This window comes from Porcisia hertigi, chromosome 15 (genome assembly GCF_017918235.1).
Source record: "Porcisia hertigi strain C119 chromosome 15, whole genome shotgun sequence".
NCBI lineage: Eukaryota > Euglenozoa > Kinetoplastea > Trypanosomatida > Trypanosomatidae > Porcisia > Porcisia hertigi.
The window spans coordinates 237,190-251,253 of NC_090574.1; the positions used below are offsets into that span (position 1 = coordinate 237,190).

Genomic DNA, 14,064 nt, shown 5'->3' on the forward strand with positions numbered 1-14,064 from the left:
GTTGTCTTTCCCCTCCCCCATCACCTCGTCGTGCAAGAAAACGTACAGATTCTCATGCATGCAGGCCCTTCGCCTCGCAGTGGTCGTGGTGGTGTCTGTAGAGCTGGTCAATACTCCCGGTACCTATCCCCCCACCCAACCCCCTTTCCTCCATCCAAGGACAACTTCGGTGGATGGATGCACATGCAAACGAGATGAGAGCAGAGTGACGGCGACGGAGAAGGGGGCGGCGGCGGGGGGCATCACTGATTAGTTCAATTGCCGCTCGGTAAACTTCGTCTGATCTTCCCCATCTTACACCCCTACCTCCTCCCCTCCCCTCCCCCCCCAAAAAAAAAACTCTGCCACCTACACGTAGCTATACACATCTTGTCCATCGGCACCGCTCCCCCCCACCACCACCACCACACACACACACACTTGAGGCACCTCTTACTACCTCAATACCCCGACACACGTGAAGAAAATGCCTGCTAACGCTCGTAAAACGCTCGCCGAGTACAAGGCTCCGTACCCCGAGCCAGATTCGGACCAGCGCCGCTACGTCATCTTTCTTGACCCCATGGGCGACGAAGCGGAGAGCAGAGACTACAAGGTGGAGCTCATTCCCGGCCGCGTCGAAGATTTGGATGGTGCCAACCGCTACTTTCTTGGGGGCAGCATCGAGGAGAAGACAATCAGCGGCTGGGGTTATTCCTACTTTGTTGTAAAGTTGGGAGTGACGGCAGGGACGTTGATGGCGGCCCTCGGCGATGCAGCGCAAAAAAGGCCGCGGTTTGTGTCGATGCGCACAGAAAAATTCTGCAGGTACAACAGCAAACTCCCCATTGTGGTGTACATGCCGAAGGACGGCGAGTTGCGCTATCGCATCTGGCACGCGCAGTTCTCGAACGATGGCAAGGCCACGAGCATCAAAGCTAAAGAAATGTGAAGAGGTCTCACCCCGCGCAAGTTGTGGCATCTTACGGGTGCAGTCTTTGCGTTGACCGCTATTTGTTTTGTTCTGCCTCTCCTCCTCCTCCTCCTCCTCTGTGTGTGTGTGTGTGCGTGTATCGGTGTTGCGGCCCTCCCCCACCACCCTACACCTCCCCATCGGTAAAACACCTTGGTAATTCATTTTTGTCAGCCTTCCACATGTCTCCGCGCTTGTCAACTCCCTTCATGAATGCTTCACATATATATATATATATATATATATATATATGTTTATTATTTTTATTATGCTTTTTCTCCCCCTTTCCCTCTCCACTTTTTTTTTCTTATAGCTGATCTCCCATGCAGCTATAGCCTGAACGATTCTTTTTACATCGTCATATTTTTTCACTGTGTGTGTGTGTGTGTGTGTGAAAGAGGGGGGCCAAAGCAATTGGCGTGCGATGTTGTGTATACCCCACCCACACAACCGCGTGCAACGTTACCTCAACATGATTGTGGACTGGCTGCCTGGTCGTCCATGCCTACGTAATAGAGATGGAACCAAGTAAACCCCCACCAGCCGCACGTGTGTGCATCCGTGTCGCTGCTTGAGAAATGATGAACAAGACATCTTCGAGCAGCCAGAAAATGAGAGGCGCGGCTCTACCTTCTTCCTTGGCTCTTTCTCCCTTCCTTCCTCCCCATCACCCAGCCATCACCACACACATACACACACACACACACTCCTGTGGTCACACGCTTGATTTATGAATTAATTATTTGACTCATTGCTCATTTCCATTGACGCACTCACTCACACCCGCTCCGTTTGGTGTGGTGCGTTGTTATTCTCTTTAACTGGGGAGATTTTTCGCAGCCATTGCAGCGTTCACTCACGTCGCAGCACTGCTCTCTCTTCCACAACTCCCCACCCACCCCTCTCTCCTTTTTTAGCCCTCATCTATTCTGCTCCGTAGTGCCGTCGTGCTCAACTACACACACACACACATATATGCGGCAGAGAAAATCTGCCAGAACAATTTTTGATCTTTTTTTACCGTCGCATCACAGCCCATCACCCAGGCTTTTCCATCATGCTCGACATTGATGGAGACCACATGCCATACCCTGCAGCCGCACCTGGCCAGGTGCGTAAGATCATCCGCCTGCCGCAGCAAGATCTCGCTCTCGAACAGAATCACTTGTATGTGCAGATCATTCCTGGTCGACCTGAGCACTGCGAGGATGGCTGTCTCTACCGGCTTACTCGTACGGTGTCTGAGGAAACGGTGCCGGGCTCCGGCTACCCGTACTACGTTGTGGCGCTGGGCGACACCCGCACCGTCGATCACACCCCGATGAACAAAGAACACGCGGCCACCTTCGTTGCCCTTCATGATAAACTCGTGATCCCTTACAACAGCAAGCTTCCCATTGTCGTCTACGCTCCTGAGGGCTATGAGGTCCGCTACCGCATCTGGGGTGACAACGTCTCACGGATAAAAGGGATTGAGCAGCAATCCAAAGCCCTGACCCTGCAACCGTTGCCCCCTGTTCCGGTGCGAAGGACACAGGAAACACCAGGAGAGCAGGAGCACCCAAGCGATATGCCGGACACAATGCCGCCAGTAAGGAAGGAAGGCGCTGAGAAAACGCCCATGGCACAACCCCTCCAGACTTCAGAGCTGGAGGACTGCGCGTGTCAGGTGACAGAGGACCTCGAGGCACATCCGAATGGAAGCAGTCGCAGCAGTCTGGAGAAGCCAGTGAAGGAGTTCTTGGTGCCGGAGCAGCGCGACACCATCTCGTCAGCACCGCTGAAGCAGATATCCGTTGAGTCACCTTCGAGCGGTGTCTGGCTGTCTGCCACAGAGATTTCTCCGAAGACGAACTCGAAGATGGAACGCCGTGGGGCTGTGGAACAGCAGTCACGCAGCACCACTGGCACTTCGAAGAAGAGTCGAAGCGGCAGCGCAACCAGTAAAAAAGAGGACAACAGCTACGAAAAAAAGGCCAAACAGTTTTGGAACCGTATCCGCACCAACTCTTAGCTGGCCAACGGCTCTCCGCTCGCGAACCCAAAAAGAGCGCCAGTGAAGCGAACTCTTTGACAGAATATCAAACCTGAAAATAAGTAGGACAACACACAATGGGGAGGGGGGGGGGAAGGGAAGTGGGAGATGGTGGTATAGTAGTAAGGGGGGGAGTTAGGTGACTGGAGAAGATGCAAAAACACGCACACAATGAATGTATAGCGGGTGGGATCAGGGTGACTGCGGCGAGGATACACTCAAAGATAACCCTGCAGCGTAACTCTTGTTGTGAGCTTATGCTTCCTCCTATGTCCCTCTTCTCTCCTCTTCCTACTCACCCACCCCTCCCACCCACCCCCTATCAATAAACATGTGTGTATGTTCGTGTGTGTGCGTGCGTACGCAATGTTACACATGCCTACACCACCGGCATACGAGCTATTTGTTCGGCAGCCCTGCTTTTCTCTTTTTTTTTCCAACGCACGGACGTACGTATGCACGTGTGTTTGTGTTTGTGTTTTTTCACTTCTAAGTTCGCTCAATTTTATATACACGCTCATTCACCATTGCGAACACGTGGACTGCGTGCCTTCTTTTTTTTTTCTCCCCCTTTTATTTCAAAAGAAAAGGGGGAGGGTAGAGGGGAACACAACTTGGGCACATGGCCCCCCCCACCACCACCACCACCCGCCCCGCACTGGCCACTATCGTTGTTGGCCCCTGTAGTGCGCAATCTATGTACACAGCCTTCATGCAGATAATCCCCCTCTAAAAAAAAAATTGTGAGGAGGACTAGGAAAAAGGAGGTGTGTAAAACAAAAGTTTGGTGTGCGTGTGTGTGTGTGTGTGTGTATGCTTTCTTCTTTTTTTCTATTCTTTTTCCGGCTGAGTATCCCTCACCTCCCCCCCCTTCCCCCCACCACCCCATTATACGGGCGCAATTTGTGCCGACCTCCTGAAGGTCACACCCTCCTTGGCATCGGCCTCCAACTCCTCAAATACTGCAAAAGATAACAACTTAACAGCATTTGACCTTTATACTCCGTCTTGATATTTTCGGGGAAGGGGGTCGGGCTGTCTGTCTGCTGTCTGGGTCCGTGTGTGTGTGTGTGTGCTGTTGTGCTGTTGTGCTCTACACTCATCCTTCCTGCACCGTCGCCAAGGGCTTTGGTGGCACTGAGGGGAGGGGGAGGGGGAGGGAGGGAGGGGAGGGGGGGTGTAAGGATGACAATGGAGGGAACAGAAACGACATGTCGCGTACTCGACGAGATGCGCGCACACACCACCCTCTGTGTATCGCGGCACTTCTCACAAGATGACACACACATGCAAGCGAGGGAAGGGGGGGGGCAGTGAACAAGCCGCATACAGAGCTCCTCTATGCAGTGGCTAAAAACCCTCTCTAGCCCATCCACACACCACCGTGCCCCCTCTCTTTCTCTGTGACATCCGAGAACTTGTGCCAGAGAGGTATCAGCGGAAGAAGATGGTAACGGATTCATGAAGCCGATGCGCCAGACCTTCCTTCCCCTCCTACACGCAACGCACCACAACAGCAGGTGCCTAACAACCCTGCGCGGGCTCCTACCAGCCCTCCCACGTTGATTATTATGCATGACCTTCGCGTCTGAGGCGAAGGCAGCGACAACAAGTACCTTGAAGTGCCTCTCCCTAACCCCCTCTCCCCCCCTTTCCTCTCACTTGTACATACACACACACGCACGCACGCAGAGAGTACGAAGAGTCTCTCCGTGTGTAAGCGAGCAGATAGGTATATACACACGTACCTACATGTATGTAACTGCCACACAAGTACACGCACACGCACAAACCCAGAGAGAAACTGCAAAAACTTCACTAAACATGCACTTTGACGAGCGCGTGCATTACATTACACTTCTTTACATTCTTCTACGCTTTCTCTTTGTTCTCGCTCTCTCTCTCTTCCGGCCCCCTTCGCCACTTGCAACCTTTGATCTTTGAGCGTCCCCCTGCCAGGCGTGGACAGCCACGGGGGGGTGAGGGGAGCAGCAGACAGGCCAACATAAACTGGCTCAGCGACCGTCTGCGAACGACACGAATTCTCTACCCCCTCCCTCGATACGTGGCACTGTTGTATACCCCGGCCTCGCTGACAGAGCTTCCTCCCCAGAGCCGCTCCTCCTCTCACGTGCACACACGTACTTGATGTGTGCTGGTGCGTGTCGTTTGGCCTCAGTGTCACCATCATCACCTCCATCCCTCCCCCCCCCCCCTCTTCCTTCCCCTTGCTTCCCCCAATTTACTGGCCCTTGTACTTTTTCTTCTCGTTTCTTCTGTTGGTGTTCTCCCTCCATCACCCTTTTTTTTTTTTGCGGTACTTTACCCAGCGCACGTGTCTGTCTGTGTCTGCCTGTCAGAGAGAGAGAGAGAGCGAGCGCACGCCTCCCTCACGCCCCCTCCCCCCCCTCCCTCCCTTCCTCCTTCCGTTAATTCGTGTCGCGTCTGAATTTCGTGGACCGTGTCTGCTCCCTTCACTTCTTATTTTTTTTTCGTTGCGCTTCTCTGGGGCACACACACACGCACGCACGCTCAGACGTACGCATACGTACTTGTGTGACAGTGTATAATGTGTCTGTATGTGGAGACCCCCCTTCTGCAATGCCGTTATCCAGCACATCCACCCCGTGTTGTCGGCGCCCCGTCGCGAGCCCCTCCTCCTTCCCTGCGTCCTCTATCAGGGTCAATGTAGGCGGCAGTGCCGCCGGCAGCACCTCGAATCGCTTTGAAGGATCGAGCTCCTCAACACGTGAAGTGGTCGAGGTCCCCGCAAACGAGAAGGCGGCAGCACAAATTTGGGATGCAGCTACAGTCTGCAGCGATGCCGCCCGCTTACTTGACAAGGGCACCGATCCGGAACGAGGATGCCGCAGTGCTGCTCGTATGGAGGCAACCCCAGAAACCTCCTCCTGTTCCCTTCCCTCTTATACGCTGATAAGGTCAACGTCGTCACTGACCGTGTGTACCGGTGGTTGTGGTGACAGTCACGGCAGACAGCCCTCACCAGTAGAGGAACGATCTGCGCATCAGCCAAGTCCTCCCCGCTCAGTGGCCTGTGCACGGACAAAAAAAGTGTATCGCAACAGTGGCTGGTGCAGCGACGAAGACGACGACGACGACGGCGACAGCACAGAGGTGCTGCAACGACAGCAGCTGAGCCCACCCCTCTGCATGTATATGCCTTCTTCCTGTGACGGGGTGAATGTGGGAGGCCTGTCACATTGCAAGGACTCCCATAACACGGCCGCACAGTTGCCACTCAGCCCCACCTCTCCACTGTCAGCGCCGTACGTCACGCTCTCCAGTGCGCTCGGGGCATCAACTCCTTCGCGGCGGAGAGGTGAAAAACAACATCAGCTGTCAGCACTATCCTCGGCGCTGGGTGTGCCGGCAGCTGCACCCTCAGCTTCTCCCATCAAGCCTATTTCTCTAGCCGTGACGCCGCGCTCACAATTGCACTCGTCGATGTTGCGACGCCTAGCTCCATTGAACCTCAGAGAACCACAGAAACTGGGCATCAGTGAGCCATCAGCAGCGGCAACGGGGGCGAGTTTCCCCGCCACCCCCCTGGCAGAAGCCAGCGCATGTAACAAAGACTCTATAGTGTGGTCGCCGTCTCGCCCTCCCCTCACTGTATATGGCCCCGACACCCATTCGATTGAAGCATCCGCCGCTGATGATGACGCACATACTGCCAGAGACGATACGAGCGAAGTGTATTCAGAGACGGCCAGCATACCGTCAGCCGATCATATGGTGACACCAGGAATGGCCACGACGCCGCTAAAACTCGCAGCAGCATCCGTAGCACAACAAGAACGGGGGCTGCTATCCTCGTCCCCTCGCCATGCTCAGCACGCACACTCACCCTCTCCGGCCGGTTCGGCAAGCACAGAGTACTCTAAGAAACCGTGCGAACAGCAACAGCCGTCATCAGCCGTTCGCCGGGGCGTCCGCGGCGCAAACTGCGGTGGGGGTAGCCATGTGCACCACCTGCCTTCGGGTGTGCCGCGAGTGATTCCGACGCACGACAGTGTGTTCTTCCCCAAGGGAACAGAAGTGGTCGCTCCTGTACAGCTGCACTACCTCACTATCGCTGGCTGGTCCACGACAGCGGGTGGGCGCGACTACTTCAACCATCGCCGCCTGCGTGGAGGTGAGATAGCGGGCCACACGGTGCTTTGGCTGCACACAGCGAAGCCACGTGACCAATTTGTTTTCCTTGTCACGCCAGTACTGAACCGTGGAGAGGCGGTGCCGGAGGACCGCACCACCACAAAGGCAGAGCAGACGCAGCGGTGCGGGCCGAGCATCGTCGCTGGCGCGTCTTGGACGTCAAGTGGAGGCGAAGGCGGTGCGGCCACACGGTCCGAACTCGGCGTAGTCAGTAGTGGCGGGAGCGCAGAGATCCACCGCACATCCCGTAGTAACGCCCGCATGCTAAAGCGCTGGAGATGGAATAAGCCCTCCGCACTCCTGCAGGCGCTTCGTACACGTATCTTTGGTGAGGCGCCATGGTTCACCTACCGCGACACAGCCGCAGGTGCGCGCATTCGCGATGCTCAAGTGAACAACACACACACCCGATCCGCCGCTGATGCGGCCACGGTGATCGGAAGCAATTTAGGTGACCTGAGTACGTACAACGACAGCGATATCGACAATGACGGCATGGAAAGTAGCAGTGATGGTGACACCCGCCGCCATCATCTGGGGTCGCCCGTCGGAGGGGCCGATACTGCGGTGAGTGTGGTCCCACCAACCAACACTGATGGCGTTGAGGCTGTGGTGGTGGCGCACGCCGATGTGACGGCGATGGACTACGCGCCTCGACTCACTTCGCATCGACTTTCGATCGAAGCCACAGCGGCTCGGACGTGGTTCTTCCCCCTGCTCAGCGACGCCTTGGCGTACTATCAGTGTGAAGAAGCAGTGGAGCTCATAGAAAACCAGTGGTCTGCTGGCGTAACGAATCAGGTCCCCCGTCCACGCGCAGCGAACCAGCGCTACAGGCAGCGAAGGCTGCAGCAATCAAACGACGTGTCGGCGTCTGGCCGCGGCAGTCTCGATCGCAGCAGTAGCGTGGTCACGGTGCCGTCGACATTCCCTGGAGAGGCACTCCTGCACGAAGATGGCAGCCCGTCGAGTCAGTCCCCATCGTCACCATGGATGCTGCCAACAACCACAACGGATACAAAATGGGGTCGCGAGGCGGCACACAATATCACCACCACGGGTGTCGATCTCGCCGGGGCTGCGGGGAGAGTGGACCGCAGCCACCTCTCACAGCCACTGAGCCTGTCCGATGCGCTGCGAAATTTCAAAAGTATGGGAAACGTAAGGTGCGGCGGTGCATCCCAATCATCGGCTGCCACCGCCACCTCGCTCACAGCAGCAGCCAAGAACCTTCGCACCCAACCTTGTCAACACCAACGGAACAGTGACCCCTACAGATCACCAAGGACCAACCCCACGGTGCCCAAGAGCTGCAGTAGTGCACGCGACTCTTGTCGACGGAACCCTTGCAATAATGGCACTACTGCCAAGTCTCCGAGAACGTCTCCCTGCAACGCCGCAGACGATGCCAGAGTCACCCCTGTTGCGGAAGCTGCGAACAACCCTATCATTGATCACACGTCGCAGCCGCAGCGATGCCACCCGGCGGCACCTGTGCAGCCACGGCTGACGTCCTCGCATGGAGAAGTCGTCATCAGCGTGTACACAGCCGATCCTGTCTTCAACAGTGTGTTACGCGAGCTGTTGGTGCCGGAGCCGGGCACACATCCGTACACTTCAAATGTGACGGTGCAGAAGCGGCTCCTCTCCATGGTCGAGGTCGGCATGCCGACGTGGTCTATCCTCTACAGTTCTACTGGACTGCCGTACCGTCGTCTGTTCCGCCTGTTCTACTCGTGCCTCACCAATCTTTGGCCACTCCTGTCACTTGCTGTCGGACTCTACGACTTGTATAAACACCTACCGCAGTTGAAGCGGTTCATGGAGCACACGCTGGAGCCCTTGACCCGGTGGGTGGAGCAGCGCTTCACAATTCGTGTCTCCGTCCTCGTCACCTACTTGATCTCCGTCGTTGTGACCATCTTTGGCAGCCTCGGCTCCTTCGTCTCGCAGACGTACATCGTACAGCTCTTTTATCTGCCCATTGTGCAGTTTGTGCTGGCGCTGCTTAAATTGCCCTTGATGATCGTCTTCGATACGGTGTGGACATTGGCAACGACCATCCTCGGCATCGTCAACGTCGTGCTGCAAGTGGTGCGTATCGTGGTGATGGCGCCACTCGTTCTGGTCATGAACGTGGCCTCGCTGCGCGACGCGTTTGGCACCGCCTTGCCGGCGGCAGCCGAGGGCACGTCACTGTCGGTCAAGTGGTGGCGCTCGTGGATTGAGTTCTGGGAAACCGTAGCGTCGCCCACGAAGAACGCAGCGCGGGCGTGGTGGGACTCGATGATGCACGTCAGCACCTCGGCAGCTCGGCGTGAGATGTCGATACGGCGGTGGTACTCACCCAAGCTTGAGCAGCTGGCGATAGTGATGGAGGAGCTACAAGAGTGTATTTTCATCAACGCACAGCTGTGGTGGTCATATTTCCTGCTACCAGGCATCAAGTGCAAAGTCTTGCTGATCGTCGTGCTGGTGTACCTGTATTGGCTGTTCCTGGGCATCTCCCCCGATCTATGGGACGAGGTTATCCACGCATCCGGCGTGCGCCTGCATTCACCCCTCAGAAAAAAACAGTTGACATCACCGGTGTCGACAACAGACGCACCAGCGCCGCTCTCGCCGCCCTTCCCGTCCACAGCACCCGCGTATTTTTACGCAGTCGCACACTGCAAGAATGACACCATCGACGCATGCTACAGTGAAAGGAACGTATCGGTATCACCCAAATGTGCGAATCTGGATTCAAGCATGTGCGCCTCCCTTCACGACCTCCCACGGGATTCTGGAAACGGCTCCTCCGCCCCCTCTGCTGGCGCTCAGCCATCGTCAACGGTCTCCACGGTGAAGTATGCGAGTCCCACACGCACCAGCGGCAAGAATGCCCTCACGTTGCGCCCGGAGTCGCAGCAGACGTTCTCGGCCCTCGTGGCCGAGCTGCTCTTACCAGAGGTGGTTCTAGTGTTTCTGCATCATCTCCGCGGTGCGCTTGTGCGAGGCTGGACCGTTGCTGCGGCTGTTACGTCACACATCACAGCACAGCACGCAAAGGTCATTCAAATCAATCGCCACAGCGAGACCTTTGTCAACACCAGCGCAGATCAAACGGCATCCCCGCAGTGCTCATGGGCGGAGACGCTGGCTACGGCCTACTTTGGCAAACACTGCGCCGCAGATGCAGCCGTCACCACCGATGCTTCCAGACACGGAAGCCGCGTGAAGAGATACATAAACCCAACCATCGTGCACGTTCGGTGGGACGGCGACGAGCCATTTGCCGACCCTCATGCGCTGCTGCGCATCTGGCAAGCAGCCAATGCGGCCAAATGGGGCAGCGTCGTCGGACGTGAGACGCCGCTTGCATCGCCGGTGGTCGTGTTGGAGGAGGAGCCGCAACACGAAGCGACATGAGCAAGCAACACGAACGTAGAGGAGGTGTCGTCTTGACACGTGTAACAAGGGAGTGCTCTATGTCTTGATGCGTCCGTGGGTCCGTCTCAAATGCAACGTGGAGCTGCTCAACATTACAACTGCGTCCACTGCACACAGTAGAAAACGGGGGGGGTCACTGCTGATGTGTAACAGACGCCACATATACTCTTTGCCCCCCCCCCCCACTCCCTCTCCCAGTTGTGATGGTCAACACCACTTGAAGCGATAGGCTTTAGCCTCTTCTGGTACCCCTCTCATCTCCCCCACTAGACACATCCCAGCACTACGAGGAGGGGGGTGATAGGCACAACAGCTCTGGTAGACCCCCCCCCTCCCCTACATTCAGTCTTTGCGAGTATATGTTTTGTGTGTACATCGGTATCACGAGGAGGCGGGAGGGAGGTGCCTCTGTGTTACCTCAACCAGTAAATGATGGCCCCCGCTCACCAAAAGTCAGTGACTTTCCCTCCTCCTCCCCCACCCCTCTCTCATCTCAAACGCCTCACACGTGCGCGCACATCAACGAACGAGCTCCAGTGAGAGTTGTAAAGCGTCAAAACCTTGACCGCCCCCTTCTCTCTCACACACACACACTGCCTCGCCCATTCCCATTGTCCTATCTAGCTCCTCCCTCCCCCCCCCCTCCTCCGTCCTCCCATACATCACCCACACCCCACACTCTCATCTCCTCGAAAAAAAAAACGCTTCCACGGCCACGCTTGCTTCTCCCCAATCCTGCAACTTTCCTCAAGCCCCCCTCCCCCACCCCAGACAGCATCAAGTATTCCAGGGAAAGAAAGACTGGGTGTGTGTGTGTGTGCTTTGCGTTTACATTCCAGGCGCCCGTCTACCCTGCCTCTCCCCACCCCCGAAAAGAAAAAAAAACTTCGCGTCTAAACGTGTTCTACATGGCACAGCTCCCCTGACAAACGAGCGCCCAGTCAGTCACCCCCTCCCCACATACACACACACACACACACACACACGTTACACCCGACATAGCTCACGACCACTTATTATTTTATCAACTCTTATCCTCCGTGCTAATCATGAACACGATTGCTACAGAGCGCACTGCCAAGACGCGCCAGTCGGTTATCGACATGGGGCAGCGCAATCAGTTGGAGACACTCCAAGCCGAGGTACGCCGCAACAACGAGCAGCTTACTTCCCTGCGCCGCGAGAATAAAGAGCTGCGCCTCGTGCTAAACCAGGCCATTCGCGGCAAGCGCGACGTGTCCTCCGAGGATCACTACAGCAAGGAAGAAGATCTTCTTCATAACAAAATGTGCGTGCTGAAGCGCAGCCTCAATGCGGTCAAGGGTAAGAACGCGGAGCTGCTCAAATGGATTGATCGAACCAACGAGGAGAACCGCTACATACAGATGGAGGGCAACGGCACACTGGAGAGCGACTCCTCCGTCGCTCACAAGATCCGCGCGCTTGAGAACCGCCTGGACAAGTGTCTTGTCAAGCACAGCGAAGTGCAGACAATCCGGCGCACGTACGAAACACTGCTGGAACGGCTGCAGTTGGAGCAGGCCGGCTTCAATACACAGGTGTCGTCCACGGAGCAGGCCCTGCAGTGCGCGAACAAGGATCTGGGCGAGCTGGTGGCCGTCTGGAAAAGCGCAGCCAAGGCGCGAGATGTCGCCAAGGCGGAGGTGGCAGATTTGAAGGCGCAGCTCGCCGCAGAGCGGCTGAAGCAACGCAAAGACCTCGATGAACGCCGCACCTTCATTGAGGAGAAGCGCCAGCAGCTGGAAAAGAAGCACGAGACTATGCTGCTGAAACTCAGGCAGCAGGAGGAGCGGCACACACGCACAATGCAGAGCGCAGCCAACGTCTCCAGTGGCAGCGTCCGTCGCCGCGGGCAACGCAGCCGCACGATGTCCACCACGTCCATCACTCCAGAGGAATTGGAGCAAATCCAGCGCCAAAAGATAGCGTACATCCGTCTACGTGATGTAACCATGGGTACGAGCGTCACGGACGTCCTCATGAAGCTGCGCGAGCGCTCAGATCACCACGTGCAGCTGCAGGCCACAGCAGCAGAACTTGACGCCAGTATGCAGGAGCTAGAAAAGGAGAAGAAGGCGCTGCAGTCGGAGTGGGAAGAGGTAAATCACCGCGCCGGCCACGCGCTTGTATCCGCGCGTGCGATGCGGACCGCCCGCGACACACACGGCGCAGCGGACGAGGATACCAGTCGTTCCGTCGCTGTCAATAGAAACGATGGCGCGATGGACAAAAACCAGAACGCTGCGACCGGAGCTGGAGGCGCTGAGGTGGGCGACTTCGGCCTTCTCGCGGACCGGCGTCACGAGCGTCGTATTGTGGTGGAGGAATTCCGCCTTCACCTCCAGCAGCGACAGGACGAGCTCGAGGCAGCGGAGGAAGAGCACCACCAGCTGGCCGAGATCCTCCGCGAAGTGGATCTGGGCGTCCAGTACCTGGCCGAGAAGCTATCCGTCCCCAGCGCGCTTTCCATCACGCTGAATGCATCAACAAACGCCGCCGTTAGCCCGGAAAGCTTCTCGCAACCCGGCTTTCGGACGACCCTGGTGATCGATCTGCTGCGCAACTGCGGTTCCAAACTCCGCGTAATGCTGGAGGATCTTTCTCCTGGAGAATTGGAGGCCGTCGCACGGACGATGAGCGAAGTCAAGTTCCTGATACCGGGCACAAACGTGCGAATCCCCGATGTGCTGAAGGCGCAGCGCGTGCACGGATTGCCGCTGCTCACTGACGGCGCTGCTCCGTCGCCGGTGACCATGGCTCCAGCGGGTGGTCATTCATTGCCAGCGCAGCGGCGTTCTTGGGGCAGTAATAGCGACGTACAGGCGGCTTGTGCGGCTTTCTCTAGCACAGCTCCGAGTGCTTCGACTGCTCCATCCTCTGAAGACTATCCTGAGAATGAGATCCATGACCGGCAGGAGCTAAAGATGATGTCAATGGCCACAGTGGAGCGAGAGCAGCAGAAGGCACGAAAGCGTCAGATGCAACTGCGACGCAACAAGGAGGAGATGGCGTAAAAAAAAAGGAAAGATAGAAAAAAGGCCGGTGTCGCGCGTGAAGGAGAAGCAGTATTGATGCTGCATCTCTGCACGCCAGCCTTTTCACCTTGACACGAGGAAGACACACACACACACACACACGTGCACATCACCCACCGCCACACCTCCTCCTCCTCCTCCCACCCTTCTCCTTCGATATTTGTGAAAAAAAAACACTTCGTTGTATTTTGTTTCCCGGGTGTGTGTGTGTGTGTGTGTGTGTGTGTCTGTGTGTTTCTTGATTGCATATGCGTGTGTTGTAGGTGTGAGCGGGTGGCTGGGTTTGATGTTGTGTGTGTGTGTGTGTGTGTGTGTGTGTGTGTGTGTGTGGTCATGTTTGATCTTTGTGTATGTGATGATGATATGTCTGTCAAGGAGATCTCGCCTCCTCTTCCTCCTCTTCCCTATGGATG

At 56.4% G+C, this 14,064-nt stretch overlaps 4 protein-coding genes across 4 annotated transcripts; all 4 read left to right on the plus strand.

Annotated features, from left to right (window-relative positions):
- Positions 1 to 466: 466 nt before the first annotated feature.
- JKF63_06087 (uncharacterized protein) lies at positions 467 to 931 on the plus strand (the record flags this gene model as incomplete). The annotated part of the gene is made up of 1 exon (XM_067902039.1): positions 467 to 931. One exon carries the CDS (start codon positions 467 to 469, stop codon positions 929 to 931), a length of 465 nt encoding a protein of 154 aa, XP_067758386.1.
- A 1,078-nt stretch (positions 932 to 2,009) lies between these two features.
- Positions 2,010 to 2,966, plus strand: JKF63_06088 (uncharacterized protein; the record flags this gene model as incomplete). The annotated part of the gene is made up of 1 exon (XM_067902040.1): positions 2,010 to 2,966. One exon carries the CDS (start codon positions 2,010 to 2,012, stop codon positions 2,964 to 2,966), a length of 957 nt encoding a protein of 318 aa, XP_067758387.1.
- A 3,774-nt stretch (positions 2,967 to 6,740) lies between these two features.
- On the plus strand, positions 6,741 to 10,574 carry JKF63_06089 (uncharacterized protein; the record flags this gene model as incomplete). The annotated part of the gene is made up of 1 exon (XM_067902041.1): positions 6,741 to 10,574. The coding sequence occupies one exon, from the start codon at positions 6,741 to 6,743 to the stop codon at positions 10,572 to 10,574; it is 3,834 nt and encodes a 1,277-aa protein (XP_067758388.1).
- Positions 10,575 to 11,644: 1,070 nt separating this feature from the next.
- JKF63_06090 (uncharacterized protein) lies at positions 11,645 to 13,630 on the plus strand (the record flags this gene model as incomplete). Its single annotated transcript, XM_067902042.1, has 1 exon — positions 11,645 to 13,630. The coding sequence occupies one exon, from the start codon at positions 11,645 to 11,647 to the stop codon at positions 13,628 to 13,630; it is 1,986 nt and encodes a 661-aa protein (XP_067758389.1).
- Positions 13,631 to 14,064: the final 434 nt, after the last annotated feature.